This window comes from Parasteatoda tepidariorum, chromosome 6 (genome assembly GCF_043381705.1).
Source record: "Parasteatoda tepidariorum isolate YZ-2023 chromosome 6, CAS_Ptep_4.0, whole genome shotgun sequence".
NCBI classification, from domain to species: domain Eukaryota; kingdom Metazoa; phylum Arthropoda; class Arachnida; order Araneae; family Theridiidae; genus Parasteatoda; species Parasteatoda tepidariorum.
In genome coordinates, this window is record NC_092209.1 from 5,836,672 (window position 1) to 5,858,643 (window position 21,972).

The 21,972-nt window shown below is 28.8% G+C and overlaps 2 protein-coding genes across 6 annotated transcripts in view; both read right to left on the reverse strand.

Annotated features, from left to right (window-relative positions):
- Nucleotides 1–21,972, reverse strand: part of LOC107439260 (coiled-coil domain-containing protein 92) — an 879,443-nt gene that overhangs the window by 143,073 nt on the left and 714,398 nt on the right. For all 5 annotated transcript variants that reach the window (XM_071181959.1, XM_071181955.1, XM_071181957.1 and 2 more), the window contains one exon: nucleotides 8,356–8,495. The gene's annotated coding sequence lies outside the window, so the exon portion shown is untranslated. The remainder of the gene's footprint in view (nucleotides 1–8,355; nucleotides 8,496–21,972) is intronic.
- The window catches only part of LOC107450877 (UDP-N-acetylglucosamine transferase subunit ALG13), a gene marked incomplete at its 5' end in the record, with an annotated part of 42,207 nt that overhangs the window by 12,057 nt on the left and 8,178 nt on the right, over nucleotides 1–21,972 (reverse strand). The window contains 10 exon segments of the mRNA XM_071181948.1: nucleotides 3,518–3,599; nucleotides 4,383–4,458; nucleotides 6,322–6,434; nucleotides 6,509–6,555; nucleotides 10,141–10,203; nucleotides 12,160–12,212; nucleotides 12,348–12,442; nucleotides 14,472–14,530; nucleotides 17,360–17,498; nucleotides 20,177–20,240. Of these exon segments, the coding sequence (XP_071038049.1) occupies nucleotides 3,518–3,599; nucleotides 4,383–4,458; nucleotides 6,322–6,434; nucleotides 6,509–6,555; nucleotides 10,141–10,203; nucleotides 12,160–12,212; nucleotides 12,348–12,442; nucleotides 14,472–14,530; nucleotides 17,360–17,498; nucleotides 20,177–20,240 (791 nt within the window).

Below are 21,972 nucleotides of genomic sequence, written 5' to 3' on the forward strand. Positions count from 1 at the left end.
TTTTATAGCAATTTTTTTTCTTCTAAAATTATGGCAATGAGAAAAATTTAAATTGAGATTCTCAGCATAAGTTTTTCATTTTAAAAATTAAGAACGTTTTTTCTATCTTTTTATTTTCTTTAAATAAAAAAAAACTTTTTTTAGACGTTTTCATTATAACGCAGTAATTTTTAATAGCATTTCTGTTGACTTTAATTCTTTTTTCTTGGCTTTTTCTGGTAATTGAAAAACTGAGATGTTCAGCTTTAGAATTTTTTTTAAAAAAGTAAGATTGATTTTTATGTTTTCTGTTTCGCTTTCCGACATTTTCAAAAACGTTCTCGATTGGCCTTATTTTTTAGAGTTAATTTATGAATACGTTTTTCCAGGAAATATTATTCCGAACATTGAAATTTTAGTTTCAGTGATGCTATGCTGCTAAAAGATTTTGCTATTTGGCCCCAAGTATACAGCGTTCAATCGATTTATTTATTTTTTTTTTTGCCGAATATTTGGTTTTTGATCAAATCACAATTCATTACCACATTCAACCAAATCATATTCGTTGCGGAAATAAAAACGAAGGATAAATAACTAGGATTTACGATAAAACTGTACCAAAATACCGTATCAAAAAGAGATTATTTAATTGCACGATTAACAATCATGTGTCGTAATAACATCATAGTTAAATAACTGGATCGTCAAAATCATGTGGAAAAATACAGAAATAATTGGGAAAAAATATATTTATGCTGAACTCAGCACGAATAAAGCGTGTCAAATGCATGATTTAAAATTTGTATGTCGTAATAGAACAATTGGAATTTTTCATAATATGTGGGAATGCATAGCAATAACCAGGGGTGGTTGTGAGCCCAAGTCAAAATTCCGGAAAATTTCTTAAAATAAAAAAAAAGAAAAATTTAAATCGAAAAATTAGAAAAAAATTTAAACAAGGTTTTTTCCCTTTTTCTCAATATTTCAGACGTCTGAACCTTCGATCACGGTTAGTAAAAAATCCGGAAATTCGGATTTTTTCCGGAGCACAATCAGCCCTGAATAACTGCCGAAAAAAATTGTGGAAAAAAAAAAAAGAATTGCAAAAAAAAATTTATAAAAAATCACTTAGATTTAAGATGAAATCGTCACAAATAAAGTGCACAAAAAGTGGTTATTTAAATTTGCGATCTGAAACTCGTGTCGTAATAAAAATTCGGGATTTTTGAAATCACATAGAAAAGCGGAAAGAACCGTTTAACAAATATAAAAAAATCATTTATGTTTACGATAAAATCGGCTTAAAGAAAGCGCGTTAAACATACATTTACTAAAGAATCTGTTAAAATTGATTGTGTCAAAACGTGATGACTTAAAAGTTCGATTGAAAAATTGAAATTTTTTTTATTGTGTTTAGAAGCTCTCGCGGGTCACAGGTTGTGCACCCCTATTTTAATTGCATAAAATATAAATTTCAGTGGTAGTAGTCCATACAAAGCTTAATGGGTCTTTTTTCCCCTTCTAATAATGTTTTTGAGTTATAATTTACTAAATTCAGATTATTTTTTAAATAACAAAATTCACCTTAACTATATTCTCACTTTGTTATTTAATAAAAAATAGCTGTATTTTAATAGTTTTCCTATTACAATTAATATTTTGTATTTCCATTAGATATATTTTTCTTTTTTACTTTTCTTTCACCTCCTGTTCAATCATGTGCATATTTAATGCATTCCCCTTCCCCCTTGTAAATCTAAGACAAAACAAAATCAGCATGTCACACCTTTATGTTTGATTGAAGGCAGCTTATCAAAAAACCCTTAATTCTTTTGGACACACAATAGAAAATAAATTTGTCCCTTCCATGCGCCCTCTCATGGGTCAAATTTACCAGCAAATGGCATATGCCGGTGCTTCACATGGGCAATCTTGTATCTAGCGTTATTTTATTTCTAATGCTCGTCTGAGATCTGTTCCAGTAAAAATAGATAAGCTAGATAATAAACAAATTCATTTACCATAAAGAACACTACTATGCAACATTTTTCTTGTGTAAACCACATGGTGCATTTTGATGATTAGCTATATGATAGATTAATTCAATTTGTTGATCATTAATTGATAGATTGATTTAATTTGATTTTAATATTTTGAAATTCAAATTAAACATTTAATCAAATTGTTTAAACTTTGTTTGCACAGTAATTTTTCTTTATATAACTTTTACATCAACCCTTGCTCCCTAGTTACCCCCACAACAGAAACTGCAAAAAATGACTTACACTATACCTATATATTAATTTTCTGTAAAAACTCCCTATAATTTTTTTTTACCAGTTTTTCTGGAAAAAAAAAAAACTTTTGGTTTAAAGTCAATCTTTATTCTGATGGGATGAACTTCAAAAAATTGGTTTTGCATTTTAGACTTATTGTGATAATATATATCGTTCAGTTTTATGCATGATTACGTAGTGTTGATCACTGATTAATTGAACCTCATACAAAGAATAGGCATTCAGCTAGTATATATGAATCCCACTATAGTGAATTGAATGCAAACCTAGCAATAAGATTACGATAAACGGGTTTATATACCAAAAAAATATTTTTTAGAAAACGAAAATAGTACTGTTGGATATAGCGAATTGGATAATGCGTAATTTATTTATAAATTAACTGATTAAATAAATAAATTAAAAATAAAACCATTACTTAATTTTTATATTCTATCAAAGAAATTAGTGATTTTCGATTGATTAAAATTTAATTTTACATAGAGTTCAACAATTTTCGTGACAATTAGTAAAGATTCTAGTATTTTCTGGGGGAAAAACTCAACAGGATATCCAATGCTGATCTTACTTTTGAGATAGAAGTTTCGGAAATTTCACATTATTCAACACAGGGGAAGGGTAAGAAGATAAATAAGCTGCTTTAACAACATGTTTGACCAGATTAAAGAACATGTAAGAGTAAGATTTGACAAAATGTAAAGAAATGAAATAATAATTTGCAATCACAACTTGTGCAAATTTAAAGTTGTAGAAATTAAAAAAAAATATGCAGAGAGAGTCCACTGTAAGTGTATATAATGAAAGTTCTCACAACTGATGAAATAGTTCACTACATCTGATACGTCGAATTCATTATAGTGGGGTTCCATTATATATTATAAGACTAATTACTGTCTCTCACTTTTTAAAGCGAGAAACAGGAGATAAATGGGCGACCTAAATTAATTTTGTTGAAGACCAATTGAGAAGAACGATTTATGCCCATGAAAGTTTATTCTGAGAAAAATAAGATGAAAGTGCAGGACTAACTTTTTTTATAGCACATCTTATTTTCTCTGTATAATAACTCTAGAAAACAAATTTTCTACATTATTGAATTGTCAAAACTTGATCTTTGAAATCAAACAGATTGCAATGTAATCACTTGTTTTTAAAAGTGGACAAATCTTTCCCCTTGATCTCCAATTTTTAAAACATTTTTCATAATAGTAAAAAAAAAATATTTTTTTCAAATACATTACCAGGTATTGGTATAGGTGAAGTGGGTATAGCCTGGTGCATTCCATTCCACATGCAAGGATAGTTGGAAGGACGAAGTGGAACCTAAAACGAAAACACTGAAATATAATACACATAAAAAACTAAACTCAGCAGCGCGACAGCCCATAGAAGGCCAAGGCCTACTGTGTCCCTCTCAGTTTTCTTGACCTTGGGCTCTGGGGTGCAGGAGCAGATGTTCCGGTCAGGTGCTCAGCCGAACGCGGAACCTCCAGTGTTTAGTTCCCAAGTATGCTTGGTACTCATTTATCAACCCACTGAAGGGATGAAAGGCTGAGTCAACCTTACCCGGCTCGAGGATCGAACCAGGGACCTGTGGCACAACGCTACTGCTCACCCACCGGGCATCATAATACACATAAAGAATAGATTATTCTTTCTCACTCATGAATACAGCAATACTTTCATTTTTATTTGATTAGCAATGTAAATATTTACATAAAATTAATTTAGAAAAAAGAAAATATTAATCAAGAACTGATATGACTTTATTTTTAATGAAGATATTTTCAATTCAAACTAAACCAAAGTTTAGTGTTTTTTTTCTTCTTCAAACATATTAATATAGCTTCATTAATATTCACAGCTTATTCCTGTCACCAAAGTTTCTCTTATTCCTTTAACGTTTTTGTCTTTTCAACAACTCTAAACTCGCTCATTAAAGAAGTATAATTTTTCAGCTATAAAAAAAAATGTATAATGAACAATAAAAAAACTTTAAAAAAAAATGGAGATTTAATTGTCAAAACAAACATTTTAGAAAAATGGATGCCTGGGTATTGTACTTTAATCAGATTAAAAATAAATTAGCAAGAAGTTCAAACTTACAGTATTGACAGAATCCTTTTGAGATACACTTTTCGATCGATGAGATACAGGAGCACTAGTTGAATGCCCTTTTCTCCTATTAAATAAAAAAGCTTTAGCTGAAATATGCAATATTTTAAGTGTTCTTGGAAGCAATTTTCATTTTTAAAGTATGTATATTAGTTGAAAAAAGAATGTCGTAAAAAAAAAACTGGTTTTTTGGTTCTACCCCCTAAAAATCTGGGTTTTTGCCAACCCTGATTTAAATACTAATTCAAGAAGTATTAAAATAATTATAATAGGAAATTTCTTTAACATAACCTAACTAACAAATGTAAGTTAACTCTAAAGATTGTTCTTATTTTTTTTTCTTCACATTTACCACCAAAACTGATAAAATGCAATATAATGAAATATTATCAAAAAACATCAAATCTAAATTGTTTAATGTTTACAACAAACTAGCTACTAATTTAATACCAACGAGCCACTGTAAATAAAAACCAAAGTAAAATTTTATTTAAGCTCAGCCCCCTCGTGAATTGTACATAAATTTCATTTATAAACGCAAACTACATTCTAAATAAGTTTTAAACATACTTGAACTTAAATAACATGAACACTAAATGAGTAATTAAAACATGTTCATTAAAAAGTAAGTTATTTGATAAACTTATAATTCAAAAGTTTTACAACACATTTAGCTATGCATAGTTTTTAAGTTTATTTTTAACATCAGCTGATAATTTGCTTATTATATCATCTTTCCTTATTTCTTTAAATTTATTTTATAAATGAAATCAAAGATAAATAAAATAAATAAAAAAAAATTACATTAAGAATATACTCATAAATTTTAGATAAAAGTATTTGACTTGATGGTTTTAATTATTTTTTTTGTTTAGAAAAAAGTTCAACTTAATAATTTTCTTACAAAATTAAAGTTAAATTATAATTTAAGTAAGTCTTAATGCCTTAAACTACATCAAATCCAAATTATAGCATTGGATTAATTTACAAACAGATTTGCCTAAAAGAGGTAAGAAAAAAAATATTAATAAAACATGGTGATCAAGAAAATCTATACACCACAGTAATTTAACTTTAAAACTTAAAGTTTCTTATCACTCTTAGTATGAACGTAGCATTAAAAATTAGTTAAATTTTTTTTTACTGGTATTAGAATATTTCCCTACTCAACTTACAGGGGTCAGTTTAGAAGAAATTTAGGTCCGTTAACGGACCCTTCACAAAATAATTTACCTTTTAATCAGACCCTACCTTTCCCAGGGGGTGGGGAGAGAAAGACAGATGTAAACGAACTAAGTTTTGTCTTCGGTAAATGCTTTTTCCTTTATTCGTCCCAAATGAATATTCTGCGTTCAGCAGTATAGGCTAAATACCAAATATTTGTATGTTGCATCTCTAATTTAGTAGCAGCAATTGCTGTTTATCTTTTAAAATTTAATTTTCTTTCATTATAATTTTACAGTGTTGAGCATAATTCTTGTATCTCTTTACAATTTAAAAACTCGTTGAAAAAGTTTTTTTTTGCAATAACAGGACTCTATTTGCACAAATTCACAACACCAGGACCCTGTTTGAAAGAATGTGACTTAACGTTTATTTTATATTCACAAATTACGAGTCACTTTTCATAATTTTACAAAAATGGACCTTTCACAAAATGTCTGGACAGACCCTGACTTATTTATGTAGAAGAGCTTCCAACAGATCTTTTATTAGCATATAGTAAGTCTCTGGTCTATATTGAAAGTTGACATATACATATTAAAGTTTTTGATGAAAGTATTTCATCAAAGGTTAAAATAGTCAAAATCTTGCCTTCACTGATAATACATAACTTTACTATTTTCACCAAAAATGTATCATAATTATTAAAAGTATGATTAAATTCTTACCCTAAGTAAAAACAAAGAATAGCAAATAGTAAATTTACCTGTTGCCTTTATTGTATAAATTTCGCTGAACAGAAGATGGCATTGAATTCGATCTGGTGATCGTATCCGGCTTTAGCACCACATTACTCGAATTATGGGTTGGTGAGTTATCCTAATAATGATATATTCCTTTAGTCATATCAAAAAGACAAATGTATACTGTACAATAATGTAGTTTATGCCTACCTGAAAATTTTTCTTGTAGCTTTTTTTGTTTTTTAACTTTTCAGCTTCTGAAGAAAAAAAAAATTAGTTTTAGTTAAGTAAAAAAAATAAATAAATAAAATAAAAAAATTCATGGGTAATTNGCGGGGATCAATTGGAACTTCAGTTACCCAAACTTCTTACATCTCAACATCTTTCAAAGAAGACACATTTTTAATACAATTTTAGTTATTTTCATTAATCAAATTGCTAATCAAACACGAGTAATTCTTATAAATTTCAGTGAAATGAACTTCAAAAATCAATGAAGTTAACAATTCAGAGCCAGATTAAGGGGCTGGGCTGCAGCCCTAGGCCTTAGATCATCCCATGTACCAATATGAAAAGTGTAAAAAGCGTTTAAAAATACTTTTAATTAAATAAAAACCCTTAACTGACATCCTGTCCTTAATGTGGAATTTTATGATAAAATTTAAAAGAATTGCTTGTTTCTTTTGAAATTTATTTTTAAGCCAAATGACTACGTCAAATATACATAGCTTTTTAGGACCCAAATTTACATCCCAATATTTTCAAAAATTTGTCTACCCCCAATATTTTGAGGGTCAGGAATCCAAATATATATATAAAAAAATTATATGTTTATTCAGAAAAAGTAGGTTCATGTTTATTTTCCTTATTTTTATTAATAGTTAATAATTAATTAGCATATTTGAGGTCACTCTTTGAACCATTAAGATTGACACTTTGTACATGAATATCAGATCATTAAAACAAAAGTCAAGGCGATATTTTATTTTGCGCATAGTGCTTATTTTAATATGCACAACATAAACTCATTTTAAATTCTTTTTAAAAAGAATTAAATTCAGTCACTTTACTTGTTTTTGCAGTATTCATTTCATTTCATAAATTTAAAAAAATGTAAGAGTGAATACATTAGTAAATCTATTTTTACTACTTTTTGTTTGGCACACATGAGCTGCCACGTTTTTAATACATTTTTTTTTTTTAAGATTTTAAATTAATGAAATATTGGTCACTTTAATTATGCTTCGTTTATTTAACATTACATAATTATTAACTTAATGTTACCTGAATTTGCAAAAGATAGATTTTTTTAATGATAAATAAGGCTGGTGACACCTTAATCCAAACATATCTGAATTAGAGGCTTTTTGGTACAAATAGTTTATAAAAATAAGAGAGAAGGAGTTATGCCACATAGTGATACTAGCTTGAATGATTCAAAGATAAAATATCTTCAAACTTATCCGACAAAAAGACATGGTTATATTAAAACTAAGTTTAATTATACAGTCCTATTATTTAAAAAAATCCTTGATTTGTAGAGTTAATTAAAATAGATTAAAAAACTTATCTGAATAAATCAAATACTTTGATCATTTGACATCCCAGTTACTTTGGATAATTTAGGTTTTATGGTATAGCGAGTTTGTGGACAGCTTTAAAATGGATTTTAAGCAAAATTTAGTTAAGAAGAAATTTACTAATGCAGGGGTGATTGTGAGCCCAAGTCAAAATTCCGGAAAATTTCTTGAGTTTAAAAAAAAAAAAAGTTTAAATTGAAAAATTAGAAAAAAATTTAAGCAAGTTTTTTTTCTCCCTTTTTCTCAATATTTCTGGGTTTACTTAAAATATATTTAAAATTTTACACATACCTATACCATTTACATATACCTATGATGACCAGGAGAAGTAATTAAAATTTACAAATGTCTTTCTTTCTTGAGTTAATGATTATAACAACTATTTACTGATAAAAAATGAATATTAATCATGAATATAAGCTTATAAAGTATCTGGCTCTCCCTTACAAACAAATAACTTGTGTTTTTAAGTTCCACCTTTGAAAATTTGATTTTCGGAAACTTTTGCGATCAATGATTTTTTGAAACGTCTGGACATTCGATCTCCGGAAACTTCCGGATCACTGCTAGCGAAAAATCCGGAAATCCGGATTTTTTCCGGAGCACAATCAGCCCTGCTAATGCAGACAAATTTATTAATAAACGCATATTTAAAACACAAAAATTATTTAAACACATATTTTTAAAAATTAAAATCTCTATTAAATTGCTATGAATTTGCTAATCACAAAATAAGGATAAAAACAATCCTGCAATAATATTTTTAACAGTTTTATAACAATAGCATCAGCCCAAACAGTGGATAAAATTAAAGAGAACATTTTTTTAAAAATTTAACCAATCAAATTGAGGACTAATTTGTCTGGTGTTCTCTCAATATAATAAAAGGACATCTGACAAGCTTATTAGACTTATTATTTAAAAATGAGCTTGTGAATTAAAGAAAATTGTGGACAAAAATGCTTTCTTAACCATCTGATGCTAGAAAATGAACATAGAAGTGAGAAAGTCACTTCTCCACACTTTTTCCTATTCATTAACAAGATAAGTTGATTTTCAAAGTAAGGAATAATGCAAGACAAACATACTTTCCACACACAATATTGTAAAGGGATAAATTAAAACTTTCAATCAAAAAATTAAAAAAAACATTAATACATCATTAAAATGGAATTTATATTGGCTGCTCCAAAACTAGAATCAATAAATTACATGGTTTGCAGATAGAAATGTATGGTTTACTGAATTTAGCTTGGTCTTACACATCTGATTAAGTTTCAAAATGAGTGGAACATTTCTTGCACGCTGGCACTGCTGACTGGAAAAATTTATAAACAATTGTTGCATATTTATCTATATTGTCCTCAGATAATATCACATTGTTACAAAAAGTGGTTATTTTGGAATCATAGCTTCATAGGTTTTTTTCAGTTAGTAATACTATGATAAAGTTATAACTTACTTTAAAACTGAGTAATTATATAGTTTCTGAAGTAGTATACACAGCAAACTGTACATCTCTACCTACTCCTATATTTTATATTTCATAACCAACGTTGAACAGCCTAGCCAATTTTTGGGTTTACCACTAATGCTCAACTCCATAGCCTTGTAATTTTGAACCCAATCCAGAAGACAAGGGAACGTGTGGATCAAGTATTGAGAGACATTTGCCTTCGTAGAGGGCTTTTTGATGGAACTAACCCGCATTTGTGTTACATGGAGAGGAAAACCACAAAACATCCATGGTTAAAATAATGGCACGGGACTAACCCACAAACAGTCTACCACTGAGGATATTTAACGTCAGCACTGGACTCAGTGTGATCCGGGTGCAAAATTTGTATCACTCAGCCACTGCTAGGATTCGAATCCGGTTCATCTCATTGGAAGGCGAACGCTCTATCCCCTGAGCCTTCACTCCTACTTCTACTTTTATATAAATAAATTCACAGCTAGTCATTGGAATACAGTGAGATTCAGAGAAAATGCAAAAAGGGAGAATGATTAAACTTTTCCCCTAAGAGGGAAAACGTACAGAACTGTTTTATTCTTACTGTAGTAGTATTAGGTGTGCCCAAGGTGGTGTTGGCATGAAAATGTCATGTTCGATATGTTACCTTGTTACTTATTTTTTAATTAAATTTATTGTTTAATATTACTCAATTGTTTAATTAATTATTATACCAAAACCCTTACTCACAATTTAAAATTTGTTCTAATACCAGTTTAATTAAAATTTAATTTATAAGAAAGACTTACCAGATCCAGGATTGGCACAATCAACACAAACTTTATAAGTTTTGCCCCCTTGCCATGTCATTGCTGAAAAAATACAATTTCATCAGCCAAAAGATATCTAGAATAAACATTTAAAATTGCAGGACTGGAAGTCCAAAATATAGAAATTATCAAAATTTCCTCCAAACTTAAGAATGCCGATTCTCAAATAGGTGCAATTTGTAAGATATCAAAATGCATTAGCAGATATACAATTGGTAACAGTTTTAGTAGTTCCAGCACTTAAGTGGAAAAAAAAGAAACATTTTTAAAATAACTTTTCTCAAAAAAAAAAAGTTAAGCAAAAATTACCTTAGTTTTTCAAAAAAGGGGAGAATATGGAAAATCATTAAATCGTAGCGTAGCAAAGTACGAGTACTTGGTGAAAAACAGTATGATATAGTCAGAGGATGAGTAGAGAGGTAGAAACTTTATATATTTCTCCCACATCGAATGCTTTGCTTTTATGCCATCAAATCAAGGGTAATTGTTTCTAACAGAGGATGTAGATTAATATTGTACTTGTTGCGTTATGAAGACTTTAGTTTATTTTGCTAATTACTTAGTTTCATGGCCTATAACATAATTTTTGAATTTGAAATTTCTTCAATTCTTTTTGAGAAAAGTAATCCTTTCTGTTAAAATCAACAAAAATTTGGAAAAATCACAAAATTTCAAGACATTAATTGAAATGTTTAATTATGGACATTTAAGGACACTTTCTTTAAAGAAAATTAAGGAAAATTTTGTGCCCTGGCATTAATGTATCACAATAAGAGAAAATAATTGATCAGTTTAGTTAAAAAGTAAAATAATTGAAGCAAGCTTGATTTTAAAACTAAGAGCTGAATTTAAATTGATAATTTTTTTATTGAGCATTTCAACTTATTTTCATAATTATTTACTGGATCTTTCCAGAGGAATACTTAAACTAAATGTAAATTACGGCTTCAGTAAAAAAACTTAATGCTAAAGCTAGTTGGAAAATGGTCAAAATAATGAGTATAATTAATTCCTTTAACGATTCATTCTTTTTGGTTAAAAAAAAAGGTATAAATTCTTGTAGTGGACAGGAAATGTTTGTAACTTATTTAGTCATCTGACACAGAGCTCTAGTTGAAACTTGAAAGCTCCAACTAGTTGGAAAGTTGCTAGATCTTCGATTGTAAAATCCTTGACAATAACATTGGTATAATTTATTAATTGGATAGAGCATGTTTAAAATTTGATTTATCACCAGTCACAAACCTCCCAACAGTAAATATGTCTGTTTTAACTAGTTGAAAAGCTAAAAACTTTGATTCCAGACAAGAAAAAGAATAAAAATGCAAAATAGATAGTTATATCATAAAGACAAGGTAGTCATTGAATTTGGATATTGTACAAAAGAAAATATTACATTCAAATATTTACCATGATATGAAATGTTTCAAGTATACTAGAAAATAAGCAGTTATCATATAAGATTAAAAGATAATGGAGAGGCTGACAAGCTGGGGAAGAAGGGTTGCGGGTGTTTTACAACTAACACATAGTAATGTCCAGTTTAGTTCCATTACATTCTTATCAAGAATTTCTTTTTCCACTAGACATCAAAAGGAACAGGGAACTCAAACCTCTTCCGAATGTTGAGCATCCTTAGAGAAGATTTACATACTCAATTGGCCGGCCATGAAGTTTTTGCAATGTATAGGCATTTAACTCAACACATTAGTCTGGCTGGACATCAATATAACTGGTGTCTTTCTGTACCCCCTACTGTACTCTCTGCGGGGATCAATTAATTATTACCATATTTCCTACAGCAGAGCATCTTGTGTGACTACTTTAGCGGAGCGGCACTGGGATAATTTTTTTTTATCCTTTTTATTTACCAGTTAAATTTTGTCAAATTATCTGCCATAAAAATAAAAAGTCATAAAGAGAAATTGAAAATTTACTCTTAGAAAAACATCAGTTTTTAAAACATAGAAAGTTTGTATCGAAGACTAATAAACTTACCTTTATAAGCAGGAACGGGCACAATTTCAAGCACACTTGAAGACACAACGCACCTAAAAAGATAGAATAACAAAATTCAAGTTATACTTAGAAATACAAAATACACTTCAGAAATTTTTCTAACAAAAAGGGAAAACAAATTACCCCTATGTTTAAATTTGATATGTATAGTAAAGTGTAATACTAACTTTTTACATAGCTCTTCTATGTAAATAGACACATCCTCACAGTCACTAAACACTTCCTGAACATGCCCAATATAAACATCCTTATTGATATGGACCTATAAAATGACTTTGATTAGTACTTTTCATTGAAATATTGTATATAAAAATGATTCTAGTCAACAAGAGATGCCAGAAAGGTGAAGTCAACCAATGGTCAAAATTTCAAGTAGTATTTTGTTTACTTTTGACTCAGAATTTCTAAAAATAATAAATTTATATGCTTTAAACCATTTCTTACCCATTTATTATTTATACCCCGTTAAAAAACCAAATGCTTAGTTTTATAAAGCTATAACTTTAGAATTATTTAACCTTAAAGAGCTGCATTTTCATCTTTTTTATTAACTTTATCATAGTATTTCATAAAATATATAACATAAATTTATATAAAAGCTGCATTAAATTACAGTAATAGTTTAATTAAATTTATATTTGCAGAAAACTCAAAATAAAATTTTTCTAAAAATTTACATTTTATTTAGCTTTTTTGGTCATTTTTCTTGCAAAATTATAGGATGTTATTTCAATGGGATCATAATGATAAATAAGTATTTTATAGTTTAACAGTGACATCGATCATAATTGGACTTACATTAAAGAATAATTTCAGTAAAAGAGAAGATATTTACATAGATGTTAAACTAGAACTTTTCATAGCATAACCATCTTGAAATTAAGCTCTCCTTTTTCAGTATGAAAAAGAAGTTGAATAAAATATACCTTAAAATAAATAAAAATGTTAAATATTTAAAAAAGTATTTATTAAAATTACTTAATAATGTTGTGTTTTATAAAATGTCCTTACAAACTATTACGAGTTTTGTTCTTAGGAATGAAATTAGGAAAGAAATTTTATACACACTATATATTTAATAACAAGATAATTTAATATAATTTACGGTCAAATCTAATGAGTTTAAATGTTACCCATTTGCCTAAAGGTCTTACAGAAAAAATATTTAAAAAAATACCCCTCACATTCTTGTGATTGTTCCATTTTTTTTTCAAATAAAAAATTTGTTGAAGGTTTCTTAATCATTAACATATGAGGTTACACACATGAACTATTAAGATGGATTCCTAATATGGGAAAATTAGATTTTCTGATCAAAATTTATTCAGGGTAGAGTTTTTTTTTAAATTTGTAATATGCAACGCACATTGACTTTGATCTTCATGAAAAGGTAAAGCAAACAGCCTATGTCTTACTTTTGTTCGCATATTCGTGTTGATTTACCAAAACTAGTTTAGGTGTTTTATATGCTACCTTATTATTACATCTTCTTATTTGATGTTTGCATTGACTCATAATTACAAAGACAATTTACTTTTAGACAATGTTCAACATTTATGAAGTATTCAATAATTGATAAAAGTGTGCCATGAAAAAAAGTTTTCAACTAACTCAAGAGATGCCAACTTTCCCAACTAGTTATCAGTAATCAGAAGTAACATAGCACAGAAATATTATAGTTAGAGTTTATGTTCTCTTGCTTTCCTATAAGGAGAGAAGATTGAGTTTCAGAATATCTGGTTTTAAAGGGGGAATCAGAATATTTTACGTTAGCACCATGGTTGGTTCAAGCCAGATGGGAATCCGGTTCATCTCACTGAAAGGCTAACACTATTCCCTGAGCCATCGCGGCTCAATAAGGAAATTATGGGATTGATGAACTAAGAGCCGTGTATAGTACTGGGAAATTTCGCTTCTGGTCAAATGCAGTATTTTTAACAATGGCCAGTTTTTCAAAATTGAAAGTTTTTCAATGATTAAATAACTAAACAATAATAATGTAAGTGATTTTGTTTGATGTATTTCTTAAAATATATTAAGCATTATAAGGCTATTTTCTAAGAGTAAGAAAAAAAAAACAGGTATGAAATAGAGTAATTTTTAAGATTATAAAATATTCATAATTCTATATTCATAAAAAAATTAAAAGGCACACAGAGTGCATTAAAGAAAAAGGTTTAGAATCAGTGGAGACTGGCACACAATTTTTCAACCAATTTTTTTTCCATTAATTTTGCCCTATAAGTGTATGGGAATAAAATATAAATTCATTACAAACAAGTTATAGCTACCTTGCATTTAACCCCAGCTTCCAACTTTGGAATTATGAACTGTTCACTTTTCTGTTCTTCTGAAAATATAATACATCACACATGAAAACATTTTTGCAATCAGGGCCAAATTTATTTTACACATGATTATCTTATGTACATGGTAGCCACAAACACTTAGACAACTCCAGAATGATTTTATTAAATTTCCCAACTTTTTAGATTAAGTCTAAAAAATTATGCTATTGATCTTTTAATTTTGCTTTATTCTGATACATAAAATATTTATGACAAAAATTTATAGAGTTGATCACAAAAATTTAAAAAAAAAAAAAAAAAAAAAAAAACTTATTAAGGAACAAATTTATTTTAGAAAATATTGTTAGACTTTAAGAAACCTTACACTCAATTTAATTCACTTTGCCAATATTTTTTTTAGTTAAATTCCCAGACTTTTCCTTGTTTTGTGGCCACCCTGGTGTAAAAAGTATTTATGTATTATATAGTATTGTAATTGGTGAGTAACATTAGGAATATGGGTGTATCAGAAAAAGTGTTCCTTTATATATAGAGAGATAGAGATGTATACATAAAAATTTTAAATATTTATGTGACAATCTACTAACCTATTACATGAAAGCTCAAATCTTTCCATTTTCATCTGTAACTTTATGCAATCTATTGAAAAATTCATTACATCTGCCCCGCATTGCTCCCTCTGGAAATTTATTCCAAACCTGCGTCACTTATTTTTTTGAATTCTTCAACAGTTAGTACTTTTGTATTCTCATCTTTGAGAGCATATAAACCCCCACATAAAATAATAAAGTTGAAATTGGTCAATAGACAGGTTGTTCTTACATAACGAAATTGGACGAATTGCTTTTGCAGCAAATCATTGAATGAGTATGGAAACATGTAAGTTCAACTAAAATGTCAAAATTTTATATCAAATAATTGTGACAGATGTTAGAATTATCTAACTCAAATCTCAATAACTAATTACTACAGAAGATTTTAGGACTGGTTATTTTCTAGAGTATGACAGGAATTTTCCAGGCTTTTGTAAAAAATTGCAACCTTCCCTGACAATTCCAGGTTTTCGCTGTTCTTCCTGGCCGACCCATGGGAGTCCTGTTCCAAGTATAACTCAGTGTTGATTTTAGCTTCTGGACCAATAAAAAGTTGAAGCTTTCTTTTTAGGGAAATAGCATACCATCACTTTCTATGGATTTAGTACAGTTCTACTGGCAACTTATTTTGGGAATGTCTGCAAAATTAGCTGCAAATACAGAATATACACAATAGTTTTTGACTGTCTTGGAAAAAAAGTTTCTCATTCAAAAAGAGTGCCGTAACTGGCTTGCTAATGTAGTAACATCTTGTTTTAACTCTTAACTTACTATTATGCATTGGCAAGATCATACATAAATTTTTTTGCACAGTTTTAGCTGTAAATCTTCTTTAAAAGTTCTGTTCGTTGTTATGTCAATATTTGCATTTTTTTTTTTTTTTACCTCAACAGTATCTCAAACCAAAGATTGGCTTGAATTTCCCTTCTCTAACTGCTGTCACACTTGCTGTCCTAAGCATTCTTTTGGTTCCACCTCTATGATGAATAGAACAAACAGTGCTTCCATTTCTTTTTATAGTACAAAAAACAAATTTAAGACAAACAAATTTAAACTATAATGCAATGCAAACATTTGGGAACCTATTCTGGTATCATCCTTTACTTATTTATACATAAAATTGTCTCAAGGTTAGGCAATTTCCCTTATGTTCATATTTTACCCCTCTTCTTTACATGGTTTCGACAAAGCTCGATGTCTTCTACACCAGCAAACTCCAACTTCTTACTGAAACATACTGCCATAATGAAGATACAAGATTTGTTTAAAACATGGTAAGGAAAGAGAGGGAAGTGTGCATCATGTAACCTAGAGATGTTCATTCTAGTAATAAAGAGTATAAATATTAAAAAGTAGACAGAACATCTATGGCTATTTTTTGAAGCTCATTCGCCAGAAATAATCCCACTTTTATATTGTACCCCAAGAAATTAAATATAGAAAGTAAAATAGTGAAAGCAGTTCCATTAGGGAGAAATAAAAGTCTAAAATTAAATGAAAAGGTATCAGAATAAAACATCTACATCAAATTTTATTTATGGATAATAGAAATGTAGTTTAGAAATATCTAATTTATAGTCTTTGTAAATGAAAAAGGCATTTCAAGGTTATATAAATTTCCCACTTTACCCCTCTCCATTACCGTGGTAATAGCAAATCTCACTTTCCCCCCACCTTAGTATGTTTTAGAAAGACATTGTAATAAGAAACAAGAAGTTTATACGTTACTTCTATTTGAAAGCTTATACTCTTATGTTACTGAAATATAGTTATACCAAGATTATATTTTATGATTTTACATAAGAGCCTTAAAAATACTTTAATATAATTTGTGGTTTAAAACAATTCATTAAAAAAAGTATTCGATCAGATGACACCAACTTTAAGAGTAGCTGTAGAAATTGAAAATAACTATTGCTGTCTCCTGACATCAGGGCTATTCATTATAGCAGAGAACAAAATGGAGTATAACAAACAAGAGAAACTATAATGAGCTATAGATACTCTTTAACGTACGGATGAATAAAAAAAAGTTAATGCTGCCTATTAGATCCTTGCCAAAATGTGACACTGAAACACTAATTTTATTTACTTACGTAAATTGAAATAGTTGCAAAGAAAATCTGACATTTAAGTTTTCTTCTAAGAAATTAAAGCAAAATAGCGAATCTGTTTTACTATGACAAATAAAAATGGACAACACATATACTTATGCAAGTAAATTTAAGAAACTCAAAATTTTGTCATTTAGTAAAAATACAAATTCTATACTTTTACCTTTTCTTTTTTCATTCCATAAATCAAACTCCACATTTCTATAAATTCCAGGATCTAATGTCTTGGCAACTTTATAAGGGAATGGTGGTACTCCTTGCGCCAAAGCTTTGCGAATTTCTAAGCGAGGAGTATGGCCAACCTGAAAACACACAAGTATATGGCTAACGTATAACATAATATTTTTCTCACAATATAAGTTTGAATTGAGAATAAAAGGTTAATTTATGATGGAATAAATATGATTTATTTTTAACATAGAAAGATAGTTTAATTGGACAATATTTCAAGAATTATAGTAAGAAAACACTTTGAAAATTATGCAATTATAAATTTTTTTTAATAAGTAGGTGATAAACACGAGGTAAATTGAAAGATAATGTATTATAAAAATCTAAAACTTTGGATTGCTGAACAAATAAAATAGCTAAGTTTCATTTTAACTTAATATAATTTTTTTCATTAAAAGATCTTAACACAGGGTTCCCACTCAATTCAATGACCTAAAATTAAAATTTTCAAGGCCCTATTCAATAATGCAGTTAATATGCTAAAATACATGTCAAACAGATTTTATAATTGAGTATAAGCAGAAATAGTATATTTTTATACATAGATTAGAATATTGCTGTTTCAAATTACTCAGTAGACCATAAAAAAAAAATTCCAATTTACATTGGATACTTGCCAACTTTTAAAAACTGGCATCTGACAGTGAAACTTTTCAAGAAAAAATCAAATGAAGCAAGTTAGAATAGAAGAATAAATTACATTAAACAGGCATAGTAAATAACTGATAGAATTTATCAGAGAGGTGGACAATAATCTGGCATAAAAAAAAACTTAGGACAGAAAAATCTCACACCTACCCTTCCCTTTTTAAGCATTAAAAATTGGATCTATAATAAATTACTAAATTTTTGGAATGGAAAGGGGGAAAAATCTAAATTTTCCCCCTTAGCTCTAGCTCTCTCTCCATTCCATCCAAACTACAATAAAATTTTCCCATTTCAGTAAAATAAAATTTATTTCATAAACTATGTGCTACAAAATTAATGCATGATACCAGTGGTTAAAAGTGATTAATATTAAACATGGTTTGTTTCAATATTTATTTTCACAATTGATTTCCCTCACATCCTACTTGTATTTTGTCATCCAATCAAAATCGCATGAGGTAAATAAGGACATGGGTCTTGAATTCCTTATTTACCACTCAGGGATCACATCTAGAAAAAATTAAAAACGTAGCTGAAAAGTTATGAAATAAAACCATGAAAACATAATATAACCTTTCATCTCACTGAAAAAGGAAATGCTAAAAATGAAGTATAAACCAGACTTCCAGATCAGAACACCACCTCTAATTAGTATTTACTGAAGTAATGTGTTTGTACAAATTGTCAAATTTTAAATAGTTATTATGAAAATTTAATGAATGATTTCTGAATTAAAGTAAGATCATATATATTCAATATTTGTATATTTTATAATTATTTTTAACAGTAATCATTTATTACAGGGTGCATAGCGAAATCTTTGAATCAAAAATAAGCACTTTTTAAAAACTTTTCAAGCACTTAAAAAATTCATATTCAATCAATGATATTACTGAAAAACAAAAAATTTTTATAAACAGTTTTAGCGTTAAAAAAAAAACCAAAAAGAAACGGGCGTAAATCGAAACAATCAGTACTTTCCCACATCACCGAGTGAATTCAACTTGACCCTGAACTAAGAACAAAAGTACCCTTACCCCCTACGTCAAAAAAAGTGTTAGAAGTAAAATAAAATAAACAAAAACAAAATTAAAAACAATTCATAAGGATCTGATATTCTCTATCCGAATTGGAGCACTCGGTTTCGGTTTCAAGTGTGCGCGCATGGAAAGTCATAATGTGGGTACGACATGAAGTCTGCGTGAATGATTAAGTAGCAAACTCCCCATTTTTCGTGAAATGCATGGGATCCACCAGATACCACTGAAGGGAAGAAAAAAAATTATTCGAAAAAAAAAAAGCACTTTTCAAAAACGCCAGCTGAAAAAAGCACATTTAAAAGCTTTTAAAAACGAAATCCCCAAAAAAGCACCAATAAGTACTTTTTACAAACGCTACACACCCTGTATTATATGCATTTGATATTTGCAACAGATGCCTTAACTCCACCTATATTCTAACAGTAAAATTTTGTAGAAATATCTGATGGTGCAGCCTTTCACAAGGAAATTAAAATATTACAAACTTTTCTTTTTAGTCAAATTTTGTGGATCCTGCATATATCCCAGTGTGGCATATTTCCACAAAATTACAGTATTCAAAAAGATTTTAATGGAAAAAGTAGAGACAACTTAAAAAAAAAATAATTTTTTTTTTTTTGCCCAAACCTAATAACATCGTTAAGCGCTTTTTTTAAAAAAGCCCGTAGAAGGATTAATTATAAAACATAGGAGGAGTGACAATGATTACTGTTAAAAATATTTTTACATATGACAATTTGGATGGCCTTCAGGCTGAAACTTTTGTTTTACCTACACATAAAGGATAAAAAGTTACATAAATTATTTATACTGTATATAACTTACTAGAGTTAGTGAATTGCTTTCATTGACCTGGTACATTAATATTGAATCTACTAAGATGAAATTTCTTTTCTCTTTGAACTTTACAATTAAACCTTAAAAGTGCTATTTAGATGAAACCAAATGGTAAATTTATAAATAACAGTAAAATTATATCATACATTTAATATAGAAAATAACTGAAATTTAAAATTCATGCTTCTCAAAATTTTTAATTCCAGTAACAAGACAAAACATACCTTTAATGAAACTTGATCATCTTCTGGTAAATTATTGTCTTCAACCAAGCCCTCAATGCGACAACTGAAAGAAACAAAGATATCAGTAACATAACAAAAAACTCCACTACAATTATTAATTCCATTAATTTCAAGTTGTTATGAACAAGAACAATTTAATACAGTCAAACTCTGAAAGCCACACATCTTGGAACTCAAGGCTTTGAGATTATAGATCATTTATTTGTTTAGTGTTTAATGATCTAATATTCACATAATATGCATAAAAATAAATATACAAAGGAGAACTAATATACCCTATGACAATTACCTATTTATTAAAATAATCTTTTAGTAACCTAATTATTTTTTTGGCCTTTTTGGAACGTAGATCTTATTGTAGTACCAAAGAACTTATTTCGTCATTGCATAGATTCTATTGTACCTCTGCAATGGTCTTTCCGATCAAGTTGAAAATCATAAAAAATATGCTATTTTGATCAAACTAAATATTTAAAAAATAAAGCAACTAATGCTAAAAAAAATAATTTTGGTTAACTGCAATCAGCAGTTGCTAGTTTATATTCTAAAATCATGGCAGATTTTAGAAGATTATGGAATTTAGATAGTTTACAATACTTTAATCTCCTATCACAATCGGTGAAAAGATTTTAGGAAAGTCCAAGAATAAAGGGATTAATAACGTTTAAGTAAGCTTGGTACAAGCGGTGGAATCTGCTAGAACTTGTAAAACAGAAATATTTCATACAAAAGTGATGAATTAGTGCTATTCCTTATGTCAATTACGTAAAAGCAAGGAAGATCATTTAGACAATTTTATGATACAAAGGAAAACATAAAACATTTAGTAGTATCTCTCCATTGACACATTTTTCAGTTTTTAATATATTATATGAATTCAAAGATTTTTTAGTATTAGAAAAGGCATTGCAATTTTTAGATACTGTATGCCTCGGCGTATAACGCGCACCCGTAATTTCTAATACACTTTTTTAGAATTTTAAAATATACTCTTCATATAACGCGCACGAAAATTTGGATTGTACGTGTGCAATATCTCGTCTTTCAAGGTCGTAAATAAAAAGTTTTTTTCCCTATCTTTTGCAAAAATAAACGAACTGAATTTGATATGTATGTGAGGGTAGAGTTGAAAGAGTAATAATGTGATTCTGAGAAAAGAGATTGTTGTATTCAGCAGTGCAGGTGTGTGCAAGAATGTTGTTCTCCACATTCCAGAAGTAAAGGAGTAAGGGGTATCTGGAATGCTCTCTATTGTGTATGTCTCAAAAGCATACCACAAATCAGGAGACAAAACGTAATTCCTCTTCTGCCAATCGCACCATTTGATGCCCTGCCTTTGAACATTGTAAGCTTTAAGAATTCAGTGCAGTTTTTAGTAGTAGACATGGCTCCTATCAAACGAAGCGAACACAGAGCTGGATTTAAATGCAAAGTACCGTAATTTATGGAAGAAACGCTGCACTTGTGATAATGAGACTTAAAAGAAAAAAATCATGGTAAACGCCGCACATGTTGTAACACCGCACCCATAAGAACGATTTAGCGGCAAAAGTGAATATATAACATTAATTCCTTATAAATACTACTAATGTTTTAAATTAAAATATAAATTAAAATTTATAAATGTATAATTATAATAAAATCAAGAATGTAATCTGCTATTGTATATTTTGGACAAACTGCTCAGAACAACATGTTACAATCGGCTGTTGGTGCCATCGTTAGGTAAAAAATTTAAATAACTATATTTATATTACTTTAATATAAATGATTTT